Genomic DNA, 27,480 nt, shown 5'->3' with positions numbered 1-27,480 from the left:
ATTCCAATTATTGTACAAGCAAATCAAATCGACGGCATCTGGTGGACAGAAGTGTAATTAAGGATGATAGGCTGGAGAAGATGGAGGAAGTTAGTGATGCAAGCCAGCACATTTCAGATGATATTATTTGCTATATTACTCCATTCGTTGATATCTATATTCATTATATATACTCATTTGATATCCTACATAACAGATGATGAGAATTGGTAACTTATATTTTGATATTTTCTACAATTAAAGTGTAGTTTCAATGTCACCCTCTTAGAATCCCTACCAAAGTGATGCTAGATAATTATCCAGTGAAGTTTATAATGTAAATACCTGATAAAGGGATACAAAAGATACATCTGGATTATGTAGGCATTATAATAACTATTTATAATTATTATTAGTATGATTTTTAAAATAAATTTTACAGGAAAATCAATGAAAAACAGCAAAGAAACTTGCCTAGAGTGATATGGAACAGGAAATCAGCAATGAACCTGTTATCAAGCGATGTAACGCCTCAGCACGAGATCTCCCTTCACGGGTGGTGGATGGATCACGCTAAATGGGACGTCAACGTGCAATGCTTCAATCAGAAGTGGAGCCTCTGCTCAAAAGTACTTTTACGAAGCTTTAAAATCGTGTTTGCAGTTGGAAATTTAATTTCTGTTTCCGTTTCAGGTGTTAAGTACGAAATGTAAGAGCGACGGAGTGCGCGCCGTTTATCAGTATCTTCCGATTCGCGAACAGAGTCTGTTACGGATTATAGACATTAACGTTCGCGCTTCCTTTGATGAATTAGAACCTCAGGTGAGAGATTTGAGTAATTGTTTTTTTTTTTTTTTTTTTTATTACATATTCTGTGTGTATGGAACCAGCTAGAAGGGTAAAATTGCAGCTCTGAATGAGGTGGTTGGGGAACTTAATGGAGCTGTAGACTGTGCCTCTATAAGTAAAAAAAGTCAAAGGAACTGATGGCCTATGTGTGACATATAGTCTCCTAAAATTTAGCCTATCTGGTTGTTAAACCTGTGATAGACTTAATTGAGCATGCAGCACAACTTCAATTGTGCCCCAGGAGTAATCGGTGAAGTGGCATTTCTAGTATTTTACAAGCTTTCGGCCATCTCTAGTAAAGTGGAAAAGAGTTGTTTTCTAGCATGTTTTTGAGAAATAGTTTCGGACTTTTCATTTTTAAATTTTACTCCATCTTTGAAGGTCCGGAAATCCAGATGGACCAATTTCAGGGAATCTATATCTCATGAAGGATCATTTGCTGACCATCAGTTTCTTTGACTTTTTTACTCCTATGGGCATGATCTGCATCTCTGATAAGGTCCCAACCATCTCATTTAAAGGTGCATTTGTACCCAAAGAGGGGGTACAAATCATTTTGAGTGATTCTAATTTTAATCTGGTTTGATCTACTGGGAATTTTTCTTGGATTGTTTGAACCTATATGTATAACCTGTCTCTCACATCCAATATTTCTTTGGCAAAATCCAGCAATGTATCCAGGGAGGGTGCATTGTCTTTGTAAATAAATAAATGAATAAATCAAAATAAAGTACTACGTACAGGAAAAAATTTGAATGTGACAAATGCACCTGTACTCGTGTATATACAATATATGAGTTTATTCTTTATTCACACCACTAGTGACTATATCCACAGTACGGTAAGGTGAACATAGTATTGTTTGTTCTAACTTGGGCCCTCTAATATCAGTTCTAATTATGCTACCGACAGAATCACAACAGCACAAAGGTTATGGGACTCCATAAATTACATAATGTAGAAAAGAGTGGAGGGGAAGTGCATAATCATTTTAATGCATTACAAAATGTTATGCAAGTATAATGCTAAGGTCTCAACTCTTTGGTAAAAGAATAGATTCATTTTTGTTTCAGAAATGTTGCATAAGGAACCATACTGTTTATTTTGCTGTTTTGTATCCCATGCTGTGTATTATTTCTTGATATAATTAATTGATTGAGGATATACGTTACATAATTTTGGAAGTGGGTATTTGCAATGGTGTTGCAAGGGGTGGGATGGTAGTTGAAAGATATAAAATTAGTGTTAATTTATAGACAATCCCCATCTTGGTCTATGACTTTGTTTTTGAGATATAACATCATTTCACAAGTGCATGCAATAAAAGGATATTGCATGAATTGTGCGATGTTTCAGTTACTAGCAAGTCTTTGGTTGTCTTCTCTATAGACTCGAGTTTGTTCTCAAAATTTAAAGAAGGCTGACTTTGATAAAACTTTGCTATTTTCCATTAATTGAGACGAGGAATCTAAAAATGTAATCAGGATTCATTTAAAAAAATAGGAATTCAGGGGTTTTCGTGGTTACAGGGGTTACAGTGGGTGATCGGTTAACGAATAAATTGGATAACAAACACTTTAGTGAAAGATTTTTATGATCGGACAATGAACACATGTTTGGATAACGAACGCTTCACTGAACAAACATAAAAAGAAGCAACGGAAATAGCAAATACCGATTGATTTTTCCTTGTCTTCAGGTAACAATTCAAAACTTTTTGGAGCACAGGAGACATTGACATCAATGCTCAATCCGATATATACTGATCAGATAGTATTCCTTGAACTTTGAAATACTCCCTTGTAATTCCAGCCCTTTATTTTTCTGACAGAAACAATTCTTTTATAGAATTTGTGAGACTGTCGGGCGGGCACTCATTAAGTTTTGCGTGGGTTTTTATTTTCGAAAGGTGAGAGTATAATAGCAAAGGTAGAGTGTGGGCAGAAGATGTCTGATATTGCTGGGCAGTATGGCTTGAACAGGTCTACAGTAGGGCACAGTTCAATCTTATCTAACAAGGGGAGGGCATGACCTGGGAAATTTACTTTGGGATGAGACTTGGTATATAGGTAGTACTCCTTTAGGATGTTCAATCCTCAAAACAAGAAAGTGCAATGGCCAGCCAATTTTAAGAAAAAGGCCTTTAAAAATTCGAGCTCAGCTTATGTACTAATAAGTTTCGCTAGGTCAGCAGCTGCTGAGCAGCTCAGTCGACATCGTTCTTGGCTACCGCCAAGTCGTTCAGGGTTCAAATCTTGGTCTCGATTAGTATTTTTTTTTCTTTCTAAAAATTTTTTAAAATAAGTATTTTGAATATATATAAATATTAAAATTTTATTATAATAAATAATTTCATTTAAAAAAATGTTTAACACATATTACATGTCATTTTAATTATAATAATACAAAATAATTAATAATAATAGTTATAAATAATTAGTTATGAAACAACAGTTTTCATTTATTATTCTATTGTATCAAATTTTTCGAAGGTTACTACTCTTATTAATTCTCACCGCTTAAAAATAAAAAGTATAAAACATGTCTTTTATATTCATCCTTTACTTCCATTTTAACAAAAATAAACAACTAAAATGTTTCCAATTCCAACAGTATTATATAAATGAAATCCAATTTAACACTTCAGTGTGAAAAGTATCACATTAGACTGACATTTTCAACAGCAAAACAAGATTTTTCTCAAGGTCATAAAAATGAGCATGGACTTATGGACTGACCTGATATTTGGAGTGTCAGTTTACTTTTGGATTTCGAAGAGATAATAGTGTTCCGTAATATATCACACCATAATACAAATAGTTTCAATATTTTACAGTAAAATGTCTGTGAATGAAGATACTATCAGTTTACCAATAGTTGATGATGATGATTATTAATTATTTTGTATTATTATAATTAAAATGACATGTAATATGTGTTAAACATTTTTTAAAATGAAATTATTTATTATAATAAAATTTTAATATTTATATATATTCAAAATACTTATTTTAAAAAATTTTTAGAAAGAAAAAAAAAAAATACTAATCGAGACCGAGATTTGAACCCTGAACGACTTGGCAGTAGCCAAGAACGATGTCGACTGAGCTGCTCAGCAGCTGCTGACGTAGCGAAACTTATTAGTACATAAGCTGAGCTCAAATTTTTAAAGGCCTTTTTCTTAAAATTGGCTGGCCATTGCGCTTTCTTGTTTTGAGGATTGAACATCCTAAAGGAGTACTACCTATATACAAAGTCTCATCCCAAAGTGAATTTCCCAGGTCGTGCCCTCCCCTTGTAAGAAAGATACAGTATAATCAAGAAGACTCAAGCAGTTTAAGAAGTAACAAAAATCACATCTGAGAAATAAAGAACATTGAAGAGCTCATAATGGAACCTTGAACAGATCTGACAACAGAAGAATGCCAAGAACTCTTGAATGAAGAAAACCAAGAAACTCTGCGAGTTATGTTTTCTTCTGAAAAAGAGGATTAATGTCAATATCTGCTATTAATTAAAGATCTTTTGAAGAAGTGGGGGATGTCAGATCAACGGTCTTAAAATGGCATACAAACCAGGTTGAGGTTAATAGGCTTGGGGATATCTACAATTACAATGCTATTAATTACTTCTGAAAATCCTGAAGAAGAGAGAAAAGCAATCGACATTAGACAGATTCTTTAACCCCCACAAACAAAAAAACATGACTAATAAAAATGCAAGACTATGTATATATGTGTTTTTATTATTACATATAAATAAATGTAGTAAGAAAGTATATATTTTTTTATTTTTTGGGATCTCCAGAACGAATTAATCAAATTCCCATAAAAACCTATGGTAAGTCAATAATCGGTTAACGAACAATTCAGATAGCAAACAAAGTCTTGGAACGGATTATGTTCGTTAACTGATCACCTACTGTACTGAGGTTAAACTGACAATGTCTGTGCCCTCTGATATGACTAACAGACTTAGGCCTAGAGGTCAAAAATAAAAACAGCATTGTGTGTGCCTAATGGAAAATAGATGTGAGAAACGAACAAAACACAACAACAAAGCAGTTGATGAGCATTGCTTTGTTTTTAGATCACCCCTCCATGTCGGCTAGTGCAAAGATTGTCTCTTCGTATCTGGCCAATGCAAGGGTCGCCTCTCCCGTAGCCAGCAGGTACAAGGATTGCCTTCTGAGCCTAATAAGTGCACAGATTGCTTCTTTCTGGCTCTGCCTCAATTGTATCACAATATGATAAAGTTGTGCAATGTTGTAGTATAATTTATAAAAAGCAATTGTTCAACTATATGGTAGCCATGGTAAGGGTCTAGAAGAGCTGTATGCAGTTTGCAAGAGGCATTTTGGCCATTCCTGATGTATGTATTGTATATATTTATTGCCTTTTCTAGTCAAATTGATTATAATTTTATATTAACCTGTATTAACAAATTTGGGAGAAGTCAGGGAAGCCTATGTTCAACAGTGGATGACAAAGGGCTGATGATGATACAGTTAAAACCCATTCTATGACTGTACGAAATGCTGTATTTAAGTGGCATATTACTTTTCTGGCTGTTATGTATACATAACAAGGGAAAGGAATTAGAATCGTGTCAAATTAGATCCTCCAGGTATTTTGCAAATCTTCATGTTTTGAGACCTCTTGAATTAAAAAATAAAAAAAAAAACAGGAAAAATTCTGTGGACATGTGTGTTGGCATCTAATTTATTTAATGTCACAAGGTGTGGTAAAGATGAAATGAAATATGACATGGTAACTTGTGTATAGGTCCATCAGTGACCAAGCTGTTCCATTCTCCGAACACTGGGAATCTGGTTGTGGGTTTGCGCCTCGCCAGGACGGGCTGACTACATGGAGTTTTCCGGGTTTTCTCCATGTCTGTTATGCCCAAATAGTGACCAGTTACCCTTAAAAAAACTCTCAGAAGACATTCCCTCCTATGCAGATTGCCCAAGCATTGCATTGCCATAACTAAACAAACTAACTCATGTATAAGGGATATCAATGCTATTAACTTTTGGTGGTTAAGGTCAAAGAGTGGGAAGATAAGAGGGGTTGAGTCGTGGTTGGACATAATTAAGGTTTTATTTGTTATTAACATTTACATTTTTTTTTATAAAATGCATCTTTATCTTCAAAATTAAAGCTTTTGTTATTTTATAATAATAAATAATATAGAAATTATCTTTTAAACAAAATCTCAAAGAAGATAGTGCCACAAACAATTTTAATTTTATACTAGGGTTTTTTTGCTTGGAAAATTATACTACTTGTTGGATTTTTTTGTTTTATTAGTTGATCTTTTATAATATTATATAGTTTGAACTATATTTTTAATTTAATTTGTTTGATAAGTAAAATAATAATGGATTTTTTGGGCTATAATTCTGCAAATTTTTTAACTAACTAAAAATGAACAATTATAGCCCAAAAAGTCTAGCATTATTTCATCTAAGTTTAGATATGTTCTGCTTTGATGCTATTGCACGTTAAATTATATATATACATATATATACAATGGAAACTTGATCATCCAAACTTGATAGGAGCTGGATAATCCAGAAACTTGCTTTTGTGTTTTTGGTACAACATAAATGCTGTGCATTTAAAGTTTTGTGAAGTTTTGTCTGTCGATTATAGTTCTACAAAACTCGATCATATATGTAACAAAGTGTTGCATATGTGATGGAGCTTCATGGTGCTATGATCGACTGGTGACTAGAGAGCCTGTGAATAGCAATAGGCTCTTTGACAGATGATGGTAGTGATTACCAGTTACATAAAGAATTTGTCTCTGTATATTATATTTTGTGGTTAAAGATCAAGGTTTTAGGTGAGAGTCTATATATTCTGTGTTGCATACAACACTACACATTATACTTGTTTTAAATCAGTTTGGATAATTGAGTTTCCACTCTACAAGGTCTGTCTGGTAAGTTCTGGAACTTTCCAATTTGCCTGCTAGTAAGTGCAAACAGAATGTGAATCATGCTTCCATGTAGTGGCAGAATTGGTAAGTATTCTAGTGAAAACTGCACTACATGATGTTGCATAGTCATTGTGCTCTTCCTGTTTATATCAATGAGTGTTGTGTGTTTGTGATTTTTATGGTATTTAAAATGAGAATAAAGTGTTTAAAATGATTTTCATAAACAGCAAATTTGTGTGAAATTTTGTGTTAAATTGGGAAAATCCTTTATGGAGACATTTGAAATGTTAAAAACAGCATTTGGTGTTAACTTTCTCAGCATTAAAGTCACGCTGAGAAAGTTATTCACCAGGAATTCCTTCCAAGAAGCAGAACAGCGACAAAGGAATATTATCTTGAAGTAGTGAAACATCTTCGCAAGGTTATCGTTGGAAAATGCTCTATGCTTGGAGGTCAAACTGATGGATGCTCTGTGCATGCATCACTATTAATGTCAGTTTTTGGCAAAATGCAAGACAACTGTTGTTCCACTCCTTACTCATCTGATCTAGCACTAGTGGACTTTGTTTTTACTCCCCAAATTAAAACTGAAGTAAAATGTTTTGAGTTGATTGACTCGATAAAGGAAAATTCACTATCAGAACTCTGCAGTATCCCAAATGAAGCATTCCAAAAATGTTTTGAAGGATTTACCAGACAGACATTGTATATAATATACATATTGCTATATATTTGAATATTTAAATATTTAAAAGAATGTAAACTATGTTTATTTGCAGACAAGTGGAGCAACATTTGGTGCCTTTGTTCTCATAAAATTATCGGATGAAAGTTCTGATGTAGTCAGGTTGTTCTGTTTGTTTATTTTTCAATGTTTCGTACATTAAAATTTTTCTATTCTTTAAAATTATAATTTTAACCAGGGACAGATCTAGAGGAGGGATGAAAGATAGGGCATTCATCCTCTTAAGAGTTTTTATTGCTAACAAGAACTTTAATAAAATTTTTAAAGAAATAATGAACTTAAACAGTATTAAATTAGACTGCGTAAAGCAATTTTCATTACAGGAATTAAAAACTTGCCCTCACTCGATTTTAACAATTGCAAAATATTTCAGGATTCAATTCTTGCCCAATATAAAACCGCAAACTCTACACAGTGCAAATTACAAAAGTCCGGAAAACAAAACCATTGCAAGCATCACTGTCATGCTAACGTGTTACGGATTCTCAGGTACCGTCCACTTTACGGATGTCAGCATTCTTCCTCAACACGGTGAGTTGCATGAACAATTTATCTTTTATTAAGTTAATTTTTAGTTTAAATTAAATAAATATGAAACATTTAAAGAGTAGTAAGCAATAATCTGTTCATAATTTCATAATAATGGTGCTTCATTTAATTTTGATACATGAGATTACGATCAAATTATACAAATTACGCATTTATATTCCGGCACTGCTTTTAATCCTGACAGAATTAAGAGAAGTCAGGTAAAATTCCATCTGTCAGACAGAATGGTCACAGATAGTATTGTGTAGTGCCATCTGTGTTTATTTGAATTGTTACATTGCAATTATTAATATGCTTCTAAGGAGACGAAAGTATCAGTGATATCAAATGCAAATGCCAATCAAAACTTTAATCCATATTTAAGTTTCTAGCAGTTTACAATGCTTTAGAGATGGAAGGTATACAATTAGCAGTATTAAGATATATTATCAAACTAGCAGATAAGCCCGGCGTTGCTCGGGCAAAAAGTAATGATAGCGAAGATTAAAATTATTACGTTATAGCCAATCTTATCCGTTTTCACAGAATACAAGAATTAGGTCCCCCTGTTTCCAGACTAATTAGAGAATTTTTAGATGGATCTAAAAATATGATCGATTTTTCGCAAAAAACCGCATCTGCACCTGTAAATCTTGCACACCGCTTTCTCTTAACACTTCCATTGTTAAGGAATAAACTTCTTTCATCCCCACGTAGTACTCTACTAAAACGCAGTTAAAAACAAAAAATTGCATCTAAAATAGTACAGTAGAAGCTGAGTTCTTTAGGATAAGCTATAATCCTCTCCCCCATGGGAAAATTTCAAAAAATCTTTTCTAAACGTTTTCGTGACGTACCCTGTGTACTAAATTTCAACTTTCAACTCCTAACTGTTTGGGCTCTGCGCTGGGTCCAGAACATTCGAGAGTATTCAAGAGTGTTCTGGAATGTTCCACAATGATCTGGGATGTTCCCAAACGTTCCAGAACATCCCGGAACATTCTGGAATGCTCTCGAATGTTCTGGACTGTTCTAGAAATTTCTAGAGGGCGAAACTTCCAGCCCTTATATCTTCAACAGCATGCCCTTCAGGTAAAAACAGGAACTTTCTTCATGGATGGGGGATAGAGGGCTACCACACCATATAACTCCCTTGATCATACCGGGACTTGTTTTTGAGTTTAAGTGGCACGCACATTGTACACTTACTTTTATAATATATATTGATTGATTATCATCATGTAATGTTGGTTTGGCAAGTCTTTGGAACTGTGTCAGAAAATACAAGGTTGATCTGTATATACTTCACTTAATTGTCAAAATTGGATGATAATTATGGATAAAGATGTGTGTTATTTATACTCAATCCTCTGTATCACAGAAATAATCCTAAGCATTTTGAATATCCTAATTTGTTGATGTGGTAGAAGAGTTTGTTAAATCGTGTTTCTAGTTTGTGTAGATTAAGTTCAAATCTTACTTTGGGCATTGACATTTTTATGTGGATTATTTCTTGGAACTGAGAGCATTATATATAATTGTTATCCATTTAAGAAAAAATAAAAGATCAGAAGAGATGCCACAAAGTCCCGCAAGGCAGCCTTTGATTGCCGAACATCAAAAGCCATGTTTTTGGGGTTGAGTTAACTTGGTTTCTGATAATGACATGGGAGAAAATTATGCTTCGCATCTTATGATATATGCAATTGCTCCCAAGTTGATGCAAGTTGAAAACTCGATTGCCAGCTCTTAAATTTAATACTAAAATAGACGTTTAAGTGAATATTAATTTAATTAATATAAAATGGATTCACACACTCCGGAGTTTAAAAAATGAATAAAACAAAGCAAAATGCTAATGACACTGTTTTTAGCTTCTGTTTTGTTAATAGTATGGCAGAAAGTAATGCTGTTTTATGTAAACAACATCTCGTAACCACTTAACTTGAGACTATAGAGGTCACAATGCTGCTGCAATTGGAGTGGATAAATCTAAAGACTCTGTTGTGTTATCCGGGGCATTTTAAGTCTATGCATGTTGTGGCTACCTGGTGCCCCGGACCAATATCTGGATTGCTTATGAAGTGGAATAAAATGGTTTGCTGACACCAATGTACAGGTATACCCCGAGTGACGTCGTTCTTGATTATACGTCGTTTGTCAAAAAAGTACATGGAAAAATAAAAATCAAGTTTAAGTCATTTTATTTCACTTTACATCTGTCCGCCACAAATATCGAAGTTGTAATATCACTAGAAAAGTGTTAAAAGCACATAAAATCATATTAAAATATGTACATTTACAGTAAATGTTAATATAATCATCATAAATCCTAGAGAATGAAACACGAAAACATCTGTGTTTCTGTGTTGTCATCTTATTTAGCGGTCTTTAAGTGCTCATTATTGGCGTTTTCCACTGTAGTTTCATAACTACACAAGTAAATTCAACTTACATCACCTCTCCTGGAACCAATTATCGACATAAGGTGAGGTATACCTGTAATGTAAACTGTGAGGGATATTGCACAATGAAGTTAAGTCTATCGTTTTAAATGTATATAATTATATTTTGTCAAAATTTGCATTACTGCAATAAGAAGTAATGATACATGACAAACTCAAGTCAGTTTCTGAGCAGTTCTCTGAAATGATGACATTATATAAAAACTGAGAGAATTCACCTTGAAAATCTTGGATTTTTGGTTGAAGTTCAAATAGGAATGTGTAGTAATAATTAAAGTGTGAATCATAGTGTAAGAATACAGGTGATACCACTTCTGTTGTTTGACTGTCGAAAATTTATCAGGAATGTGGTCATATTTCAGATGTTCACAACTGGGTCCCATCTTATCAGGAAGTCCATTTTGTATTGTCGTTTACCAATTACTACTACCTTGTTATGATTTTGTAAGAATTTCTTAAAAACACTATCAGTCTTATAAATGATGTGTGAATAATTGCAAAGGCAATTATTATCCAAGAAACAAATAGTAAATGTATTTAAGGCACCAAAAGATTTGGAATTATTTAAAAAATAAAAAACGAGTAATACTGCGTACAGCTCAAGAACTGACTGAATGCTACGATTTTTGTGGAAAGCATTTTTCTCCACATCAAATTCTTTGTTCGTGGAGAGTATATAAAAATGATGGAAAGGAAATTATCAGCGTTCCTTATAAAACTTCTCGACAAACAATGTTGAGAAACATTAAACACCTTGAAATAAGGAAAAACTTGTCACTCCCTGTCAATGTCCATTGTTGAGAGGTTATACTACGACACACAACTTTTATGGGGGCAAAATTAAAAATCTTTTAATGGTTTACGAGCTTAAATGACATTTAATAACTAAAGTAATATATATTTTAAACCTTTTTAGAGTATAAAAATATAAGTTTAATAAAGATTTAAAAAAAAAATTATAAATGTATTCTATTACTTTGTGTTAATTTCAATAAAATAATCAAATTAGAGTTTGATTAGCAATTGTTGATAGTAGTAATCAATTGTAAAAGTTGGACTTCTACATTGTCATGACATCTGGTGGATACTTGAGTGAGCTCGACCACTTTGCCAACATCCTCGAACGGAGAGTGGTATCACCCGTATTCTTACACCGTGCTGTGAATTGACACAAAGAAAATGAATAATAGGGATTGAAAGGTGAATATGTCTGGGTTATGTATATGATTTTTTCAATTTTCTAAAGATGCTCTCGGTGACTTCAGACAAAAGAAAAGCTAGTCGACGGGTTTATAATTGTAATTTAAAACAAACATATAACCCACACTTGCTTTCAAATCACCTTTAACACAGAACTCTCTTTTCTTTTAGTACCATAGTACCTTAAATTATAGCTTCCACTACACAATTTTGTTCAGCTAAATGGATTTGTATAGACTATTGCCCAGTGACAACCCCTTTTATGGGTGTCAAAATCGCACCTATGGTTAGATTTCTTCGAACTCAATAGGAAACCTTTTCTGTTCAAAAGTTATGGTAGCATGCGACAAAAACCTTATTGAGCCGGTGGAAGAAATCTACTTTTATATGATTGGTCAGGGGGAGAATATCACAATAAAATTTTAAAAAATAATATATGGATGAAAATTTTGGAAAAATTAGAAATTGCTATTGGATGGAAAATGTCTAGTGTGATCAAGTATTCACTGTTTGGTAACTTTTCTGATGCAAAACACCCAATGTGTACACTTTGGCTTTATTTATAACCATAAACTGTGTGGCTATATCGTCCATTGTTGTGCAATATCAATCTATTTCGTCACCGACCACTATATTAAAATATTCATTTTATTCGTTAAAGTACAGTAATGGCTAGCCTGGGGATCCGGCCCCTTGTATGCAAGTATGCATGAACTGCACACCTACTAGAACTGCCTCGTTTATATGTTACACCAAATGAGCAGCTCCGATCTTCAATGAGATCATCCAGCATTATTGACAGATAGAGAATGATGGTCTAGTTTAGTCTATACCACGCCATTTAAACTCATGAGGGTTTGTTTGGATTACTAGGACTTTACCACACAGCCATGTGGCAGGCAGGCAGAATATTTAAATTTAAAGTAAGAAAACAGTGTGTAATTTAAAGTTTTTTAAAGTAAATTGGATGTAAACACATTTAAATTGTTTACAATAAACTTTATAATAATGATGTATAACTACAGTGCCGTATCTTATGTGATGATAAATATAAACTTCTCATTAGAGTCACGAGAGATTTCTTAATGCAAGGAATTTTTTCATTTTAGCGAGTTTAGAGATAGGCTATGCATTTTTGAAGATTAAAACACGAGTGAAAAGTATTTAATGAAGCATTTTCTATAATAAAATAATATTTTTAATCATTTATGCCTGTGTATTTATATTTATATTTTTTGTATCAGTTATGATGACTCCAATAGTGGAAATGGTGTAATTAATCGTTGTCTCGTGCAGAACGGCAATATGTTTATAATGTATAACAGGAATTGCTTACTTTAAATACTTTTTTAAAACTCTTTTTGCCCTGCTGGCATTAAGAGGGGCCTTTTTAATGAGCAATTTTGCATTCAGCCAGGCCCACGATGGAGTGGCTGGGTGACACATCTGGACAGACCACGCCCGAAATATGGGCGATTCGATCCCGGGTCTCTGGAGTGGTAGATTGCCACGACTTTCATAAACAAAGTTTTTTGATTTGTCGTTGAAATGCCAAACCGAGTAATTTTGGATAATACATTACGTTCACACTAAAATGTCCATTCATAGAAACACTAAGATTAAGCCTTTTGGTCACAGATTTTGCCGAAATTAATTTCTAAATGTATTGCTTTCTGCAATTTCCTCCTCCACAAACTGTTTTAAGATTTCTTCAAGGTAACCGCATGTATCTTTTATTAAATTAGACACAAAATTCATTTATATTTTTGGCTTTATTAAAATAAACACACCTATAAACTGTTTCTAGCGAGATATACACATGGCATACAAAGGTTATGGTCAACTTTATAACTTTATATTATTAAATCTTTCAATAGAACCACACAAACTAAAAATGAAATGTAGCTAAATATAAAAGTACAGATCTTTAATACTAGCCGTAGACTCAATGTATATGCATCAAATTGTCCTTTTCTAAGACATAACAAATTTGGACTTTTCAGATGGAAACTTATCTTCCGCATTACAAATTGCATTATGGAAATTGACAAAAATCCAGTTGGGATCTAACAATATCAGTTTTTCTTTCTAGAAACTCATCAGAAGTTATGGAATTCCGCCGAGCAGCTTATACAGAAATGCCCCCATCGTGTTTCTTCTAGAAAACTGCAGAATTGGGTTTTTAAGGAAGAATCGTTATGGAAAGCTAATAAACAAGAGTACGCTATAATTTATTTTTAGCTTTTTTTTACTAAATGGCAGAACAATTCTTAACCTTTATTTTGATTTTGAATCATTTAGCATCAAAACTAACGACGTGACGGATTTAGTGACTCTGGTGACTCAAATTTCCATGGACAGAATATCTATTCTGGAAAGAAGCCTCACTCAGTGGAACGGTCCAATTTCGCTAGTCGTGTACATTCCTTTGAAAGGAACCACTAAAGAAGACGTTGAATGGCAAAGGTAATTGTAATAGTTAATATGCCTTTGTGTCCTTATCTTAATTTAAACTTACCTTGTTTACTAGTACTTTATCAGTTAACAAGACTTAATTGTCCTGTATAAGTCCTGTTAATTGATAAAGTACTAGTAGACGAGATAAACTACTATTACAATTACTTTAAACTTATTTTTTAAATACAGACTAAAATTTATAAAAGTGTCGTAATGTGGCATCATTATGTTTTAACCAAGATGATGATGATTTGATTTTGAGCTACTGGCCAGTTGTTCATTTGGTAACTATGGTGATATATTGCTATTTTACCGATAAGGAACGTTACTTGGTGATTAAAGGTTAAAAAAACAACTCGTTAAACTTGCTGCCATGGTGTGACAAAATTCAATTATTACAGATTGTATTTTATTCGTCATGTAAACAAGTACACTGAATTTATTGTATAATTCTCTTCTTTCAGTTTTTGCATTTACATTAATACACAAATGTTATCTAGATTTCTTTCATTTATCAAAATGTATCTTCTGCCTTAGCATGGTATCCTGGACAGCATTGGCATCACCTTGGTCTCAGCTACTAACTTGCAAAGTGACGTCTTTAAAGTGTAATTAATTGATACAAGATGTATTCAAACAAAAACAGATAAAGTAATGCAATAAATATGTATAATTCTCAGCTTTTTTGGAGATCAAGATGAAAAATTTCACTTTAAATCCTAGTACTTTCAGGGCTTCATCCATTCTTAGTTGCACTAAAACAGCTGCAACAAGCAGAGTGTAGATTCTACTGCTAAATATTGTAAAAACGTCACTCAGCTTCCAACTCGCCCCCACTCCCTGGCAAACACATTATGCAATTATATCCATTCCCCTTACCTCCCACTACAGGAATGACCACTCACCTTGTATTCATCCTGAGAATGTATTTTCTTTTGGGACTAATGCCAGAAATTTCCCAGAAACCACCCAGTTCATACCTAGAATATTGGAAGAGGCATCCATGTCTGCTCCCACCTGTGTTCTGGCATTGTTCTTCTCCTTGAAAAATGTCATTAATAATAAAGTTATAGGTGGATGGAAAGAAAGTGTAGAATCAGTGTGTTAAGACCATATTCTTGCATTTAGGGAACTCTCAGATTTGACTCTTGGCCGAATTCCCAATACAGCGAGAATGAAAATCTCCACTTTTAAAACTTGATGTCATTTATTTGTTTCGACGGGTCAGTTTAAAAGTTGCGAGTGCAGTATTATTATTTTTCAAGTGGCAGCCACCTATCAGTGCACCTATGATAAAATATAACTGTCTAGAATCAATTGTCTACTTGGACCTTGTTTATAAATAGGACTTAATATACTGATGTAGTTTCTGATTAGCAAAAAGAGACAAAGTCTTACAAGGTGACCTTACGGTCTCGGAAATTCAGTTTGGGATGAGACTTTGCAGGTTAGTAGTCCAGGGTGTCCAGCCAGAAGAATTGTAAAGCACACTAGCCAGAACATTCCGAGAAAAAGGGCTCGAAAAGTTTTAAGCGCAGCTCATATACTGGTTGATTTTACACTACGACAGCACAGTGAAATGGCTGAGTCTGTGGCGAACTCGCTTGCCACGTTGGCCATCTAGGTTCAATCCTATCTTCGGATAACTTTGTTTTAATTGTTTTAAATAAAGTTAATGACCTAAAAATATTATCAATTAAATCATAAATAATTTTATTTTATTTATGAAATGACTGTTACAGCTAATTAAAATGTGAATTAAAGATACAGTAATATTTTATTTTTAAAAAGTTGAATAATTTCAAATACATTTTTAATGGAGGTAAATTAAAACTTTAATTACTATTGTATTAAAAAGTTATTACAAATTTTAAGACATTATAAGCTGTGGAGAGGTTAAAAATATTCGTTGTAAAGATAGGCAGATGGTCAGGAATTTTTCAAGTCCCTAACAGAACTAATTGAACAGTGGTCCTTACATGCTACAGTACAATATATACAGGTTTACCCACCCTTATTCCTCCAGAAACTTGAACTAACGTGCCAGTTCATTCTTGACTTTCGCAGGATTGGAGCATTCTGTACTGTGAAATGTTATCGGAATTTTTAAAATATTGTGAATTGAAAATGTCTGTTAGGCCTAATAGAGAAATCGCGAAAGTATCAGAAGCTGCAGAGGAAATCAGTTAACTTTATTTAAAAGTTATAATTTTTAAAACAATTAAAAAAAAGTTAGCCGAAGGTAGGATCGAACCTAGATGGCCAATGCGGCAAGTGAGTTCGCTGCAGACTCAGCCATTTTGCTGTGCTGTCATAGTGTAAAATCGACCAGTATATGAGCTGTGCTTAAAACTTTGAGCCCTTAAGAGTTGAGTTTAGTTGGGAGCTTTGAAGTGATAAAATCTATGTTGTGCTTTTGGTATCAAAGGATGGAATAGAAACCCTAAAAGTATTAGGATTTAAGCAGAATGTTCTCCAAAACAGCAGAGAACTTTACATGAAAACCACTCATTAGGGGGACGAAAATATATTAAAAAAAATCACCATAATTTTTGGTCTGATACCTATTATACAATGTAATCACGTCACTCTACAGACTGTAAAGCAGCAAAATGTTATTAGCTACTGATTGATCACTCGGTTAAAGGGGAAGCAGTGAAATCTTTCAGCTAAAATATATGTATTTTTAAGCATTTAGTTTATTGCTTGCTAATTTATGGACTTGTGTGAGAAATATTTATTGGGATAGGACATTGATTAAATAATGCATAGACAGAGAACAAAGTAGTATTGGCAATATAGAACCGAGCTTCCTGGACACTTTAATTTTGTCTTTAACACCTTCAAAGCATTTGTGTTCCTAATTAATGTGTGTAGTCACTCCTCACTAGGTCGATAAACTAGGAGCTTAATAGATTCTATTTATTGTGGATAAAGAAAAAAAGGTCTAAAGGAAACTCCAACTTGATAATTTTGTTTCAATTGTCATCTTTTACATATTACAGAACTTTAATATTTTATTCATTGAATTTTTCAAATGGGATGCACAATACAAAAGAAATATATAGTCTTGGAGATAGTCTAGTTTCTGCAGTTAATCTTTGTAACTGCTAGACTAAGAAACAGCCAGCTCTCCAGCATGGGAAAATCTCCTAAAGTGAGGTGGTTTACTTCATACCATGTAGCAATAAAAAATGTCTTGGGGAATGTCATATGAGTAATGAAAACTAAGCACCCAGATATGCACAAAGTTTCACTAATTTCAATGGTTACAATTTAAGGTACTAAAGGTTTCTTTGCCTGTGATAGTTGGGTATATGGATACCATATATGGTATACTCTCGTTAATTCAAACCCAGAGGGATAGCCTAAACAGTTCAAATTAAAAAGGAGACCATTTATTTTTAGCTAAGCGTTATCTTGCTGGAAAATAGCTGTTTGAAGCCCTGCCATGAAAGGCAGCAGTACACGCACAAAATGTTGTGCTTGTGTCATGTCATCTCATCTGTGACCAATTTTGTATGAGATGGCTCCTCGTACCAGCAAGCCGGCAGTGGGGACATTATGCCATTCAACAGTAATGGAGGGATTGAAGTACGATCCCAAACAGAATTGGGGTTTGTTGGTAAAGACAATGCAATGCTAGTCTGTAGCAGTCTGTGCCTTTCTCTCACGGAACCACAAGTTAAGCCAATAATGCGTTGCAGTTGCCATGCATGCAAATTTGCATCTGCTTTTGTCTGTCAATGGTGGGGTAATGGTAAGAGTCTATGGTAAGAGGCAGGAATTTTGTAGTAAGGCTCCCACCCATCTCTGGATGGCGGACAAAGTGTCTGTTTGTGCTTGCCTTGTAATCATCTCTCCTGGTGATTGTGTACAAGCTTCCATGTATCCATTGCCCCAAAATCAGATCAGAAAGACATTGGTCATCCTATGGAGTTTGAGAAACAGTATCATACAAGCATGCCTGGCATTCAAAGACCTCCAAACAACAGGTACAGTAAAAATTCTGAACACAGTACCCTGCTATCCAATAAAAAAGGCTGAGTGATTTTAAGGCATATGGTAACATTACCTGGCACAATCAGATTACAGTTGTAATCATTTACATACCTGTCCAAGACAGAGCCAAGTTTGTAGTAAATCAGATAATTCTGTTTGAGTGCATAACATTTTTGTCAACGAATTAATACCAGGATATAATTACTAGAGAGCTTTGCCTCCGAATATAGACTAACACATACATACAGTGGGTGATCGGTTAACAAACATCCATTCAAAGATAATGTTTGCTATCTGAATTGTTCATTAACCCATTGTACTTAGCAACCACGAAATTTGGCCTATCATACTCGACGTAATGTACCATATGGTCCTTCCAACTTGAAGTTGTAGCCGTCATTTTCAGCCCAAAATGTGAACATCAGACATTCAAGTGCCGCCATCTGGCAATTCTAGAAAGTTGATAATGGCGTTCACTACATCTAGCATGGCGAGTAGATGATCGGCTTAAAATTATGACATCATTCATAAATGCTTAAATAAATACAATTTTAATAAATCATTATGTAAAAAAACAGACGAATTTAATCCAGAAATTTTTTAATTATTCAATTCTTCTGCAAGTGTTTCTTCTGCCTATAGAATTTACATATATTTGTCTTCATAATAGCTTATCATAATTCTGTAAGAGTGGGTTTGTTTTTTCTCAGCATCTTCTACCATCAACAGTGTAATACATTTGTAAATTTTTTAAAAATAATTTCCTGAGCTACTTTCGGATTTGTCAAGACACAACCCTTATTTTGGTTTGCCACTTACACTAGAGTTTATGCCCCATTTAGGCTTACATTCATTCATTCATTTTTGGGATCTCCTGGATTTAAAAACATTTAGTTTTATTGTGTGTGATGCTCTAGAAAAACAATGAGCAATGATTGACTACCATTCACGATGAAGTATCACACCATCGACTGTAACATATATATAAGTAGATCAATCCTATTGTTTGTTGGAGAATTCCAATGTTATATATTTTAGTGTTTTTTGCCCAAGAAGTATAAAATTTTAAAGGATACTCAATAGTTATAAGAAAACTGAACAATAAATCTATATTATTTACCATATCACTTGACTACTCTTATGGAGTGGTGTGAATAATTTGAGACTTGGGCTCCAACTTTATTAGGTGTGTTCTAATCATGTATTAACATTATAACTAAACTGCTGAATTGTTTAAAACTCGACACTGTGCTATTATATAAAGTCTTTGATATGAAAATTTATCATGCAATACAAAAATTTGACAGTGATGTATGAGCTATGGGTTGACAAGTTTTGTCCCAGACCAATTATAGTTATTTCTATTGTTTGTCTAGCTCTCATATAAAATCATTATGATAATTCTGCTAAAATGTTGGAGACCAAATACACTAAAGGTGCTGTTGAAATTGTGTTCTTATTTTAAACATAGCATTGTTGTTTTCTCATGAGGTACTATACATTAATTCTTCTATCATTATGTTCAAATTTTTTTTTAATCTAGACTTTACATCCAGAAAAAGCTAAAGAGTTTGAACTTGGGAAGAAAATGCTCTGTAACGCTGGTCTATGGTCAAAGCAATGATGGAGACTACCCCATCAATCTGCTGAGAAACATTGCTATAAAGTAAGTACAGATATTGCACTCAAAATTATAAATGTCCTTAAATAAATTACTTAAATTTAATAGACAGACGGAAACTAAATTTCTCCTCCTGCTCGACGCGGACTTCCAACCCTCCCCGAATTTCCAACAGCACTTTGCGTCGGTGATTAAACACTTGCGTACGAATCCGAAGACTGCTTTCGTAGTGCCTGCCTTCGAATATATCGAACTACCTCAGGTAAAAATAATGAAAGGTATACACAAGAATACTAAGTTTGCATTTCTAGAGGCAATCCAAGTATTTTCTTGGAGCAGTTGTAATTGTAATTTTCCTCCCCCTCCTGGCATTATCTGTAAGTAATTAATTCGACTGAGATTCTTATCAATTTTTTTTTAGTAGAAACGAGACAATGTTCCACAAACAAAAGAAGAATTACTTCAGCTGCTTCACAGAGAAGATCCCTTTATACTTCCTTTTAGTATCCTTTTGATTGTTAATTGTAATTTAAATTAGCTTTAGATAATGCCATTTTTCTACAAGTGGCATTCCTTTACCAAACGATCAGGATTATCCGAGTCTGCGGAATCTCACCGACTCACAGACTACTGGAAGTGGTACAGGGCAGATAGAATTTATCAAGTGCACGGCTACAGTGATAAATACGAACCGTATCTAGTTGTGCAGTGAGTTTTGATATTTTTCATAAATATGAAAGCTATTCATGTTTACATTGATTTTATTTCAACAGAAATTCTGCTCACTTACCTCTGTACGACGAGCGTTTCACCGGTTATGGTATGAATAAAGTGACACACTGTACAGAACTATTTGCATCTGGGTAAGTTTGTGTGAAATCTTAAAATTAACACGTTCTTATTAATAACAAATCAATGTTTTTGATATAGGTTTGTGTTTTATGTCCTTTCGGATGCATGGGTGATTCATCTTCCTCACAAAGCATCTTCGTATTCATTAGAATTTCTTCAGGTATGTTTTTGTGATTATTACCTATATCAGATGGTCTGTTTCTAAATTAAATTTTTGCCTGCCGGCAGAATCCATATCAGCGACTGAGAAATCGTATGGAGCGGTTTGAATTTATTGCAACCATCATGAGGAAGCACAGACTAGGAAAATGTAAACTTAAATAAGAAAATAAAATGTTTTAATTACTAAAATTTCTATATTAATAATCTTTGCTTAAATAAATACAATAAATTTCATTAAAAAATGTGTATAAATCTTCCGCTTGCTCTAAATATATCACAAATATCAATTAGTTTTTACTTGTATCCAAAATATCTGCGGAGAAGTCATCATTGCCAAATGAAAGTCCGCAGCTGAAACCATCCTATTTGAGGAAAAAAAATCTGTAAATATGCTTGGTGTGAAAAAACAAGCTTCAACTTACCCTCATTTCTAGAAGCTTTTTATCGATTGCACCTATTGCATTCTCCAGATCTATTTCTTTTATTGAGAAAGCGCTGAAATCACCCATTCCAAAGGGATCATCTACTGTCGATTGTGTTGGATTGAATGGTTCCGCACCAAACAAATCTGTGTTGCCTGAAAAATTCGGCTTTTAGGCTCAAAGATTACAAAATGTTGTTGTGCGAAAAGGATTTACCATTTGTAACGTGTTTGTTTCCCGTGTTGACGTCCTCCATGTCGGCCAGCAACAGATTTTCGAGTCGTCTACCGACCGTTGGCATTTCATCGCCAAGAAGATCCTTAAACATAAAAGTAACAATTTAGAAGTTTTAAAATTAATCACAAACAAATCAGATGCAAAATTATACCTGAACGTCCAATTTCTTATTGCCATCGATGAGCTGTTGATATTCAGATATTTTCTTCTTTAATTCGGCATTTTCTGCTGTTAGATCACAAACCTAGTTGGCAACAAAATGGGCTCAACTTTGGTTCAAAAGAATTAGAAAAAAATTAAGAACCGTACAAACCCTCTTTTGCAATATCATGCAGCGTTTCTTCATTTCTAGATCCTTGTTAAATGTTTCTAGAAATCTTCTGTAAGCTAGATCGAATGCTTGTCCAATCGTCAATGTGATTTCTTCTGCCTGAGGACAACATCCGTGTTAGTTGTATGTCCCGCAAAAATATACATGAATATTAAAGTAAAGCTACTTACTAGTTTATCGCTTACAAATACGAAACATTTATGCTTATCAGTCTCTATCTCCTTTGCAATGAAGCTGAAGAATTTCTTGTCTGACTTATCATCAGCACAATATGATATTCTATGTAGGGGATATGTGTAGTATACTTTCTACAAACATTATAAAAGATATTTAGCTTTAGCTAGACTTATAGTGTGCTTTTTATTTCATTTATACTAACTTTGGCTTTTGGCTCTTGGATTGCTACGCCATCTATGGATATGGTCAGTTCAACTTTCGGAATCTTTGTGCCATCAGCCCGTTTCACTTGCTGGTTGAACTGAATAGCAGAATTTGATTCAATATCGGCTTTAAAACTCTGTTTTTGCTACAAAATAATTACGTACCTTCAACTTTCTGATTCCTTCCTTGACGACATCTATACCCTTTGCCTGTTCGACTTCCGTGCTTCCTAGAAACTTAAAATGAAAATAATTCCAATTGTTTTTAAATGATTTTTCATTTTTCTTAATTGTATAAATATTAATTTAAACGATTTTTTGTTTTCCTAGAAACTTCATCGCTCTCTAAATTACTGGAAAACCTGTTTTGTGAAAACGTAAGCTGAAATTACCGCCAACAAATTACTATTATAATGACGGTCGTGGTGCCGAATATAAATGATGCATATCAAGTTTTTGACATGGTTTGCATTAGCCATGCTTACCGGAAAATGTCGACCTTGTACAGATGTTTGGCATCGAAACCACAAGTAATTTCTTTTTTCTAGGAAGAACGTAAAATTACTTTTGCAGAGAGTAGAACTACAGAAAGATTAATCAAGCTTGCAGTTTTGATTTTTACTAACAGAAATTAACCACAGAACTTCAAATGTGACGAGGCAAATGGAAGTAAGACAACACTACTACTTACGGCACTTTATATCCATAGCATTGCCAGCCAAAGCATAGCTGAATGTAAATTAATGATAAATTGCTAAATTATGCACATGTATTAGTCAAACATTCAGATTAACTATTCTTTAAATGCAATTTAAATAGTCAATATCATTAATATTTTGCTGTTTTCCAGTGCTGTTTTAGCATTTTTTTGTATTTATTTGTGTTAATGTGAAGTATCGGCACACAAACTTTATGACTGACCACAATTACATTTGTCATGAGTAAGCCCAATCCGCAATAGGTCAACTAGCACAGGCAAAGAAGAATGAGGACGACACATCAATCCATCTATCTACAGGCCATTGAGAGCTTATACAGGATCTGAGGATAGAGCAGGCCTCTTTAGCCCCCTTTTGTTTTTGAATAAATGTTTCTTTACTAACAAAAAGCATTCTACTTATTTCAGTCTTAATTTATAGGGAGAGAAACCACTATGGGCCTCTAATTGTTTCTCTTGTCTTGGGAAAAAATTTTCAGCTCTCCAGTTCTCAATGGCTCATCTACACACAACAAAGAACAGCGATCTGAGTCGGATTTAAATCCAGATCCTTCTCTGCAGTATGACCATCTGACCAATTGCAGTTTTTACTGCCACCCTTTTGCAAACCTTAATTATCACGAGTTAAAGTGGAAATTTGTTACAAATTCTAAGTGCTAGCTCGAAGCATACAGCATAATTTGCAGATAATTACATTCTAATAATTAATTCATCCAATAAAGCATAAAACTGTTTTAGACAAACTAATTAAAGAGAATTTATAAAATGCTTACTTTAACCAAATAAACAACGTGTCCACTCTTCAGTGCCTCGGCTGAATGAATCCAGTGCTTGTTCCCTAAAGTTCGAATAATTTAAATGTTTCCAAACACTGTGTGATACAAAGCAGAAGCAGCAATTTGATGCAACTTACCTTGTTTCGAGTTACTCTTGTTGCTGTGAGTCCTCTTCAATAAAGATGACTGTTTGATCATGTCAACTACGGTTACGTTCCGAAATTTGCAAGTGATCTATGCTCCGTCAAATCCTACCTGCGCAGAATTTTAAAATCAGACTGCAGAACATAGATTTGAATTTATAAACGAGTTTCCAAATGCTCGATTCCACAATTTTAAATAAGAGCTGTATTGTACGAGAGCAGAATTAAACAAAATTACAAATGTGCTCAATGACAATTAATCCACACGTCTCGACCGGTTTAGAATTTCATAAGTATTATTAGATCCTGCTGCAAGATTTCGCAATTTGAATACTCTGAAATCCTATGCATTGTGGACGAAGACAATTCTTTTGTCTCATTTTTAATTACATTCTAACCTCTTAAGAAGGTTTTCTAGCTGAATAAATCTCTTTCATTTTTCCTTCTTTCATAAAATAATAAAAATAAAATTCCTTACAATTCATTATAAAGAAAAATAAAACACTTAATATTCCCCGTAAAGAGAATACTACAGGATGTAATAAAATTTAGCAGATGTTTCCTGCTCATAAAGGATGTTTGTCATTATAGAATACATCCTATTTTGCAATAAAGTGACCACCGACATCAAAAGATGCTAAAACTTTGATTAATTTACAACGTTCGGTGCTATCAAATGAACATTTGTACGTCGTAGCAATCTGCATGCAATAATCTGTAAATTTTAATCAAAAAATGAATGTGCACCTTCATTATATGCTCTTGTGCAAGTGGGTGATTATATTTAATAAACCCATGTCAAATATTAATCATTTATGTGCGTTTCCTTCAATTCTTATTTTATCATGATATCTTAGATAACTGTCAATGTTTTTCATACATCATTAATGTATGTTTGCTTGTGTTTATAAGTTATCTGCTACACTAATAATGTCACCAACATGCACATTATAAATACAGAAATATGTAAGAAGTTATGCAACTTCCACCCACCTGCTTTAGTCACTAAACTCAGGCTACTACTACTAAGACTAGGAAAAATTATTATAAATTTTTATTTGTAATCTTAGCTATCCAATGCAACCTTTGAGCAGATATTTACACAGAACATTTTCTTACAAACCGCCATCAAGTATAATCAAAATACTAGACAAGATCATTGAAGCTGGCACTGTTAGTGGATGTGTGTGGGGCACACCCAATATTTGAAATTTAAATAAATTATTAGGCAAGTTATTAGGTATCAGAGAATCTTGTAATATCCACAGGAATGAATCTGTTGCACTCGTGTTGGAGTATTCTAAAAGCCGGAATTACTACTCTGTTTTTCTAAATATAGGTTATATTCCATTTTTACACATTTTAGAAATTCTACGTAACTGAATTTGCGGCATTACAAACAACCTGTCAGAGCTTTACATCAAATTAAATATTAACTTTAAAAATTCCATCGCTTTCTTTATATTGTACCAGTTCAAGCATTACTAAGAATTGAAAAAAAAAAAAAAAAATTCTTGAAAAATGCATTGGTACTAAGAGAATGAATGCAGAAACAGAAGCATGACACCATTGCTTCATTCCACACGAGAGGTCCTTATCTATTCAAAAGAAATAGTTACAAATCTAAATCTCCATGCACTGGGTTTAATTATTGCATGATAATTAATTAAACACAAAAGAATTTAATAAATAAAATACTAAAACCTGGAAAGGTCTACGAGCAAGAGCATTACAAGCCCAATTCAAAAATCATTGCAGGGCCCCACAAAGTTTATATTTTATTAGCTGACAGGGCCCCCAAACACCAAAACAACTATGCTAACTAGATTCTCCATCATTACTACTACAAATCTACAATTATTAATTTGATATACTCAATATGAATGTGCCGTTTGCATTATTGAAAGAATCGGTATTCAATATTACTATTATTATTATTATTTTGACATCACCACTGATCCTGAATTACTCTGCTGTCACTAATATAATAATTGTAGAGAAGCATACAGCTGTACAGATTATCTATGGCCATTTCTAATGTATTTATAATCAGAAACATAACATAAATTATGCCTTTAACTCTAAGATTTGAGTGTACAAATTTCAGCTGTAAGAAGAATAATAAGAAACTTGTTGCATTATTATTGAATTATTCAGTTGAAAGTTAAAAAAAAAAAAACAACAAAAATTGAATATTCAAAGCCAACACACACACAAAAATAAAATGTGCTGCGGTGAGCAAATTTTCAAAGTAACAATACATTACACAACATATCCTCCATCCTTATCCTAAATAAAATGCAGGAAAAACGTGTTTAAATATAGGAGTGGGAAAATTGACTTTTGTTCCTAATTAAGCTATATATATATACGTAAATAAATACACACAGACAAAGAAAACTTATTAGAAAAATACACGTACTGTACGCATCCATACACGAATAACGTACTTTCTAGACAGTAAATTAATAATTTAATAAAGAATAAATGAAAAATTATGCACGGGTGTTGGCTAGCATGCAACATAATACATAGAGATTATGCAAAACGTCAGCATTTTCGGTACATAAATAACATCCTGTCAACGTATTGGGCAATTGACAGGTGTCAAAAAAAAAAAATTGTCTATAACAGAAATGTATGAGAAATTGGCTAGAAGATGAAAGACGTGACCTTCTGACCTAAATGCATAAAGCTTCCTTAATTTACAAACTTTACAAATTACACACTTGTAAATAGATTTTTTTACACGTTAAATTATACGTAACACCCTGTACGTGTTTATAAAACACTTTAAACACACAAAGAGTTTATTAAACTTACTTTTTATCGAAGTACGTTCCTTATCTGTCTTTCGGGTTCGACTTTGCTTTCAACCTGTTGCTGACGTCACCGGTGTGAGTAGTGGCCGTCACGTGATCGACAGCTGGGGCGATGTGTACTGTACTGTACTTATATACACAGTATAAGAGCAAACCAGAATTTTTCACATCGACGCCTTCCAGAAAATAAAATGCTGTACTTACCGACACTTTTACAACTTTGAGGGGAGGGGTTCGAATTTTTAGGGATTTTTCTTCATTCTCTCGTGTTTAAACTCGTACATTTAGTGTAGAATCATAAATTAACACGAATTATCGGTCGGGTTGTACCGTTAACAAATGAAAATTCAATTTATAAATTACACCAGGAAGTGATTTGTGTGTCAACTATGCACAGCTGCATTTTACAGGATTGGACATCGAGGTGATACGAAGATATTTTTTCCTGCTTTAGAAATTAAAAAGAAAAAAAAATCGTAGACGAATTTGTGATGTAAAGTTTTATAGTTTAAGAGGTTATTGACCACTAAATAAACGTTTTCTGTGTAGCGACGTCTGACTAATGGCGATACAAATAGTAAAGCACAACAATTTCACCATTCTATAAGGGCGTAGAAAACAGGGATTCTTTCGAAGAAAACGTGAAGGTCACGACGGTTGAAATCATTTAAAAAATGTTGAAAAAATAATAATTTCTTTTCTTTTTAAAAAAATGTTTTATTAAAATTAAAGCAAATAATATTTAAAAAGTTGCTTTGAAAATGAATCATTTTTAGCTTATTTTTATTCATCGGTTTAAATAATAGGAAATCGATTATTTACATTAGAACAGCTGATGAAAATGA

At 33.5% G+C, this 27,480-nt stretch overlaps 2 protein-coding genes across 2 annotated transcripts; one reads left to right on the top strand and one right to left on the bottom strand.

Annotated features, from left to right (window-relative positions):
• LOC136984735 (glycosyltransferase-like protein gnt14) lies at positions 1-20,995 on the top strand. Its single transcript, XM_067281841.1, has 14 exons — positions 1-209; positions 422-608; positions 673-801; positions 7,554-7,621; positions 7,893-8,050; positions 13,805-13,931; positions 14,014-14,178; positions 19,715-19,837; positions 19,901-20,054; positions 20,217-20,295; positions 20,383-20,500; positions 20,566-20,655; positions 20,723-20,804; positions 20,873-20,995. Exons 1-14 carry the CDS (start codon positions 64-66, stop codon positions 20,966-20,968), a joined length of 1,722 nt encoding a protein of 573 aa, XP_067137942.1. The 5' UTR covers positions 1-63; the 3' UTR covers positions 20,969-20,995.
• On the bottom strand, positions 20,966-26,745 carry LOC136984763 (PTB domain-containing engulfment adapter protein 1-like). The gene is made up of 11 exons (XM_067281880.1): positions 26,637-26,745; positions 23,808-23,925; positions 23,668-23,732; positions 22,342-22,413; positions 22,176-22,274; positions 21,967-22,104; positions 21,779-21,895; positions 21,617-21,709; positions 21,445-21,547; positions 21,229-21,383; positions 20,966-21,168 (listed from the first exon to the last, which is right to left on the bottom strand). The coding sequence occupies exons 2-11, from the start codon at positions 23,866-23,868 to the stop codon at positions 21,094-21,096; spliced, it is 978 nt and encodes a 325-aa protein (XP_067137981.1). The 5' UTR covers positions 23,869-23,925; positions 26,637-26,745; the 3' UTR covers positions 20,966-21,093.
• Positions 26,746-27,480: the final 735 nt, after the last annotated feature.

The sequence above is a fragment of the Centruroides vittatus genome, unplaced genomic scaffold (assembly GCF_030686945.1).
Source record: "Centruroides vittatus isolate TY-2023 unplaced genomic scaffold, ASM3068694v2 contig_120, whole genome shotgun sequence".
NCBI classification, from domain to species: Eukaryota; Metazoa; Arthropoda; class Arachnida; order Scorpiones; family Buthidae; genus Centruroides; species Centruroides vittatus.
Note: the sequence above shows the minus strand (reverse complement) of the source record. Positions and strands in the feature narration are given on the sequence as shown.

Bases quoted from the DNA above. Each gene is read 5' to 3' on its own strand.
- LOC136984735 (XM_067281841.1), top strand. From the start codon at position 64: ATGATAGGCTGGAGAAGATGGAGGAAGTTAGTGATGCAAGCCAGCACA. The intron at 210-421 runs GTAACTTATATT...TAAATTTTACAG, and splicing joins ATAACAGATGATGAGAATTG to GAAAATCAATGAAAAACAGC. The intron at 8,051-13,804 runs GTGAGTTGCATG...TTTTCTTTCTAG, and splicing joins CAGCATTCTTCCTCAACACG to AAACTCATCAGAAGTTATGG.
- LOC136984763 (XM_067281880.1), bottom strand. From the start codon at position 23,868: ATGATCAAACAGTCATCTTTATTGAAGAGGACTCACAGCAACAAGAGT. The intron at 22,275-22,341 runs GTACGTAATTAT...TCTGCTATTCAG, and splicing joins AAGGAATCAGAAAGTTGAAG to TTCAACCAGCAAGTGAAACG. The intron at 21,710-21,778 runs GTTTGTACGGTT...GTTGCCAACTAG, and splicing joins GCATGATATTGCAAAAGAGG to GTTTGTGATCTAACAGCAGA.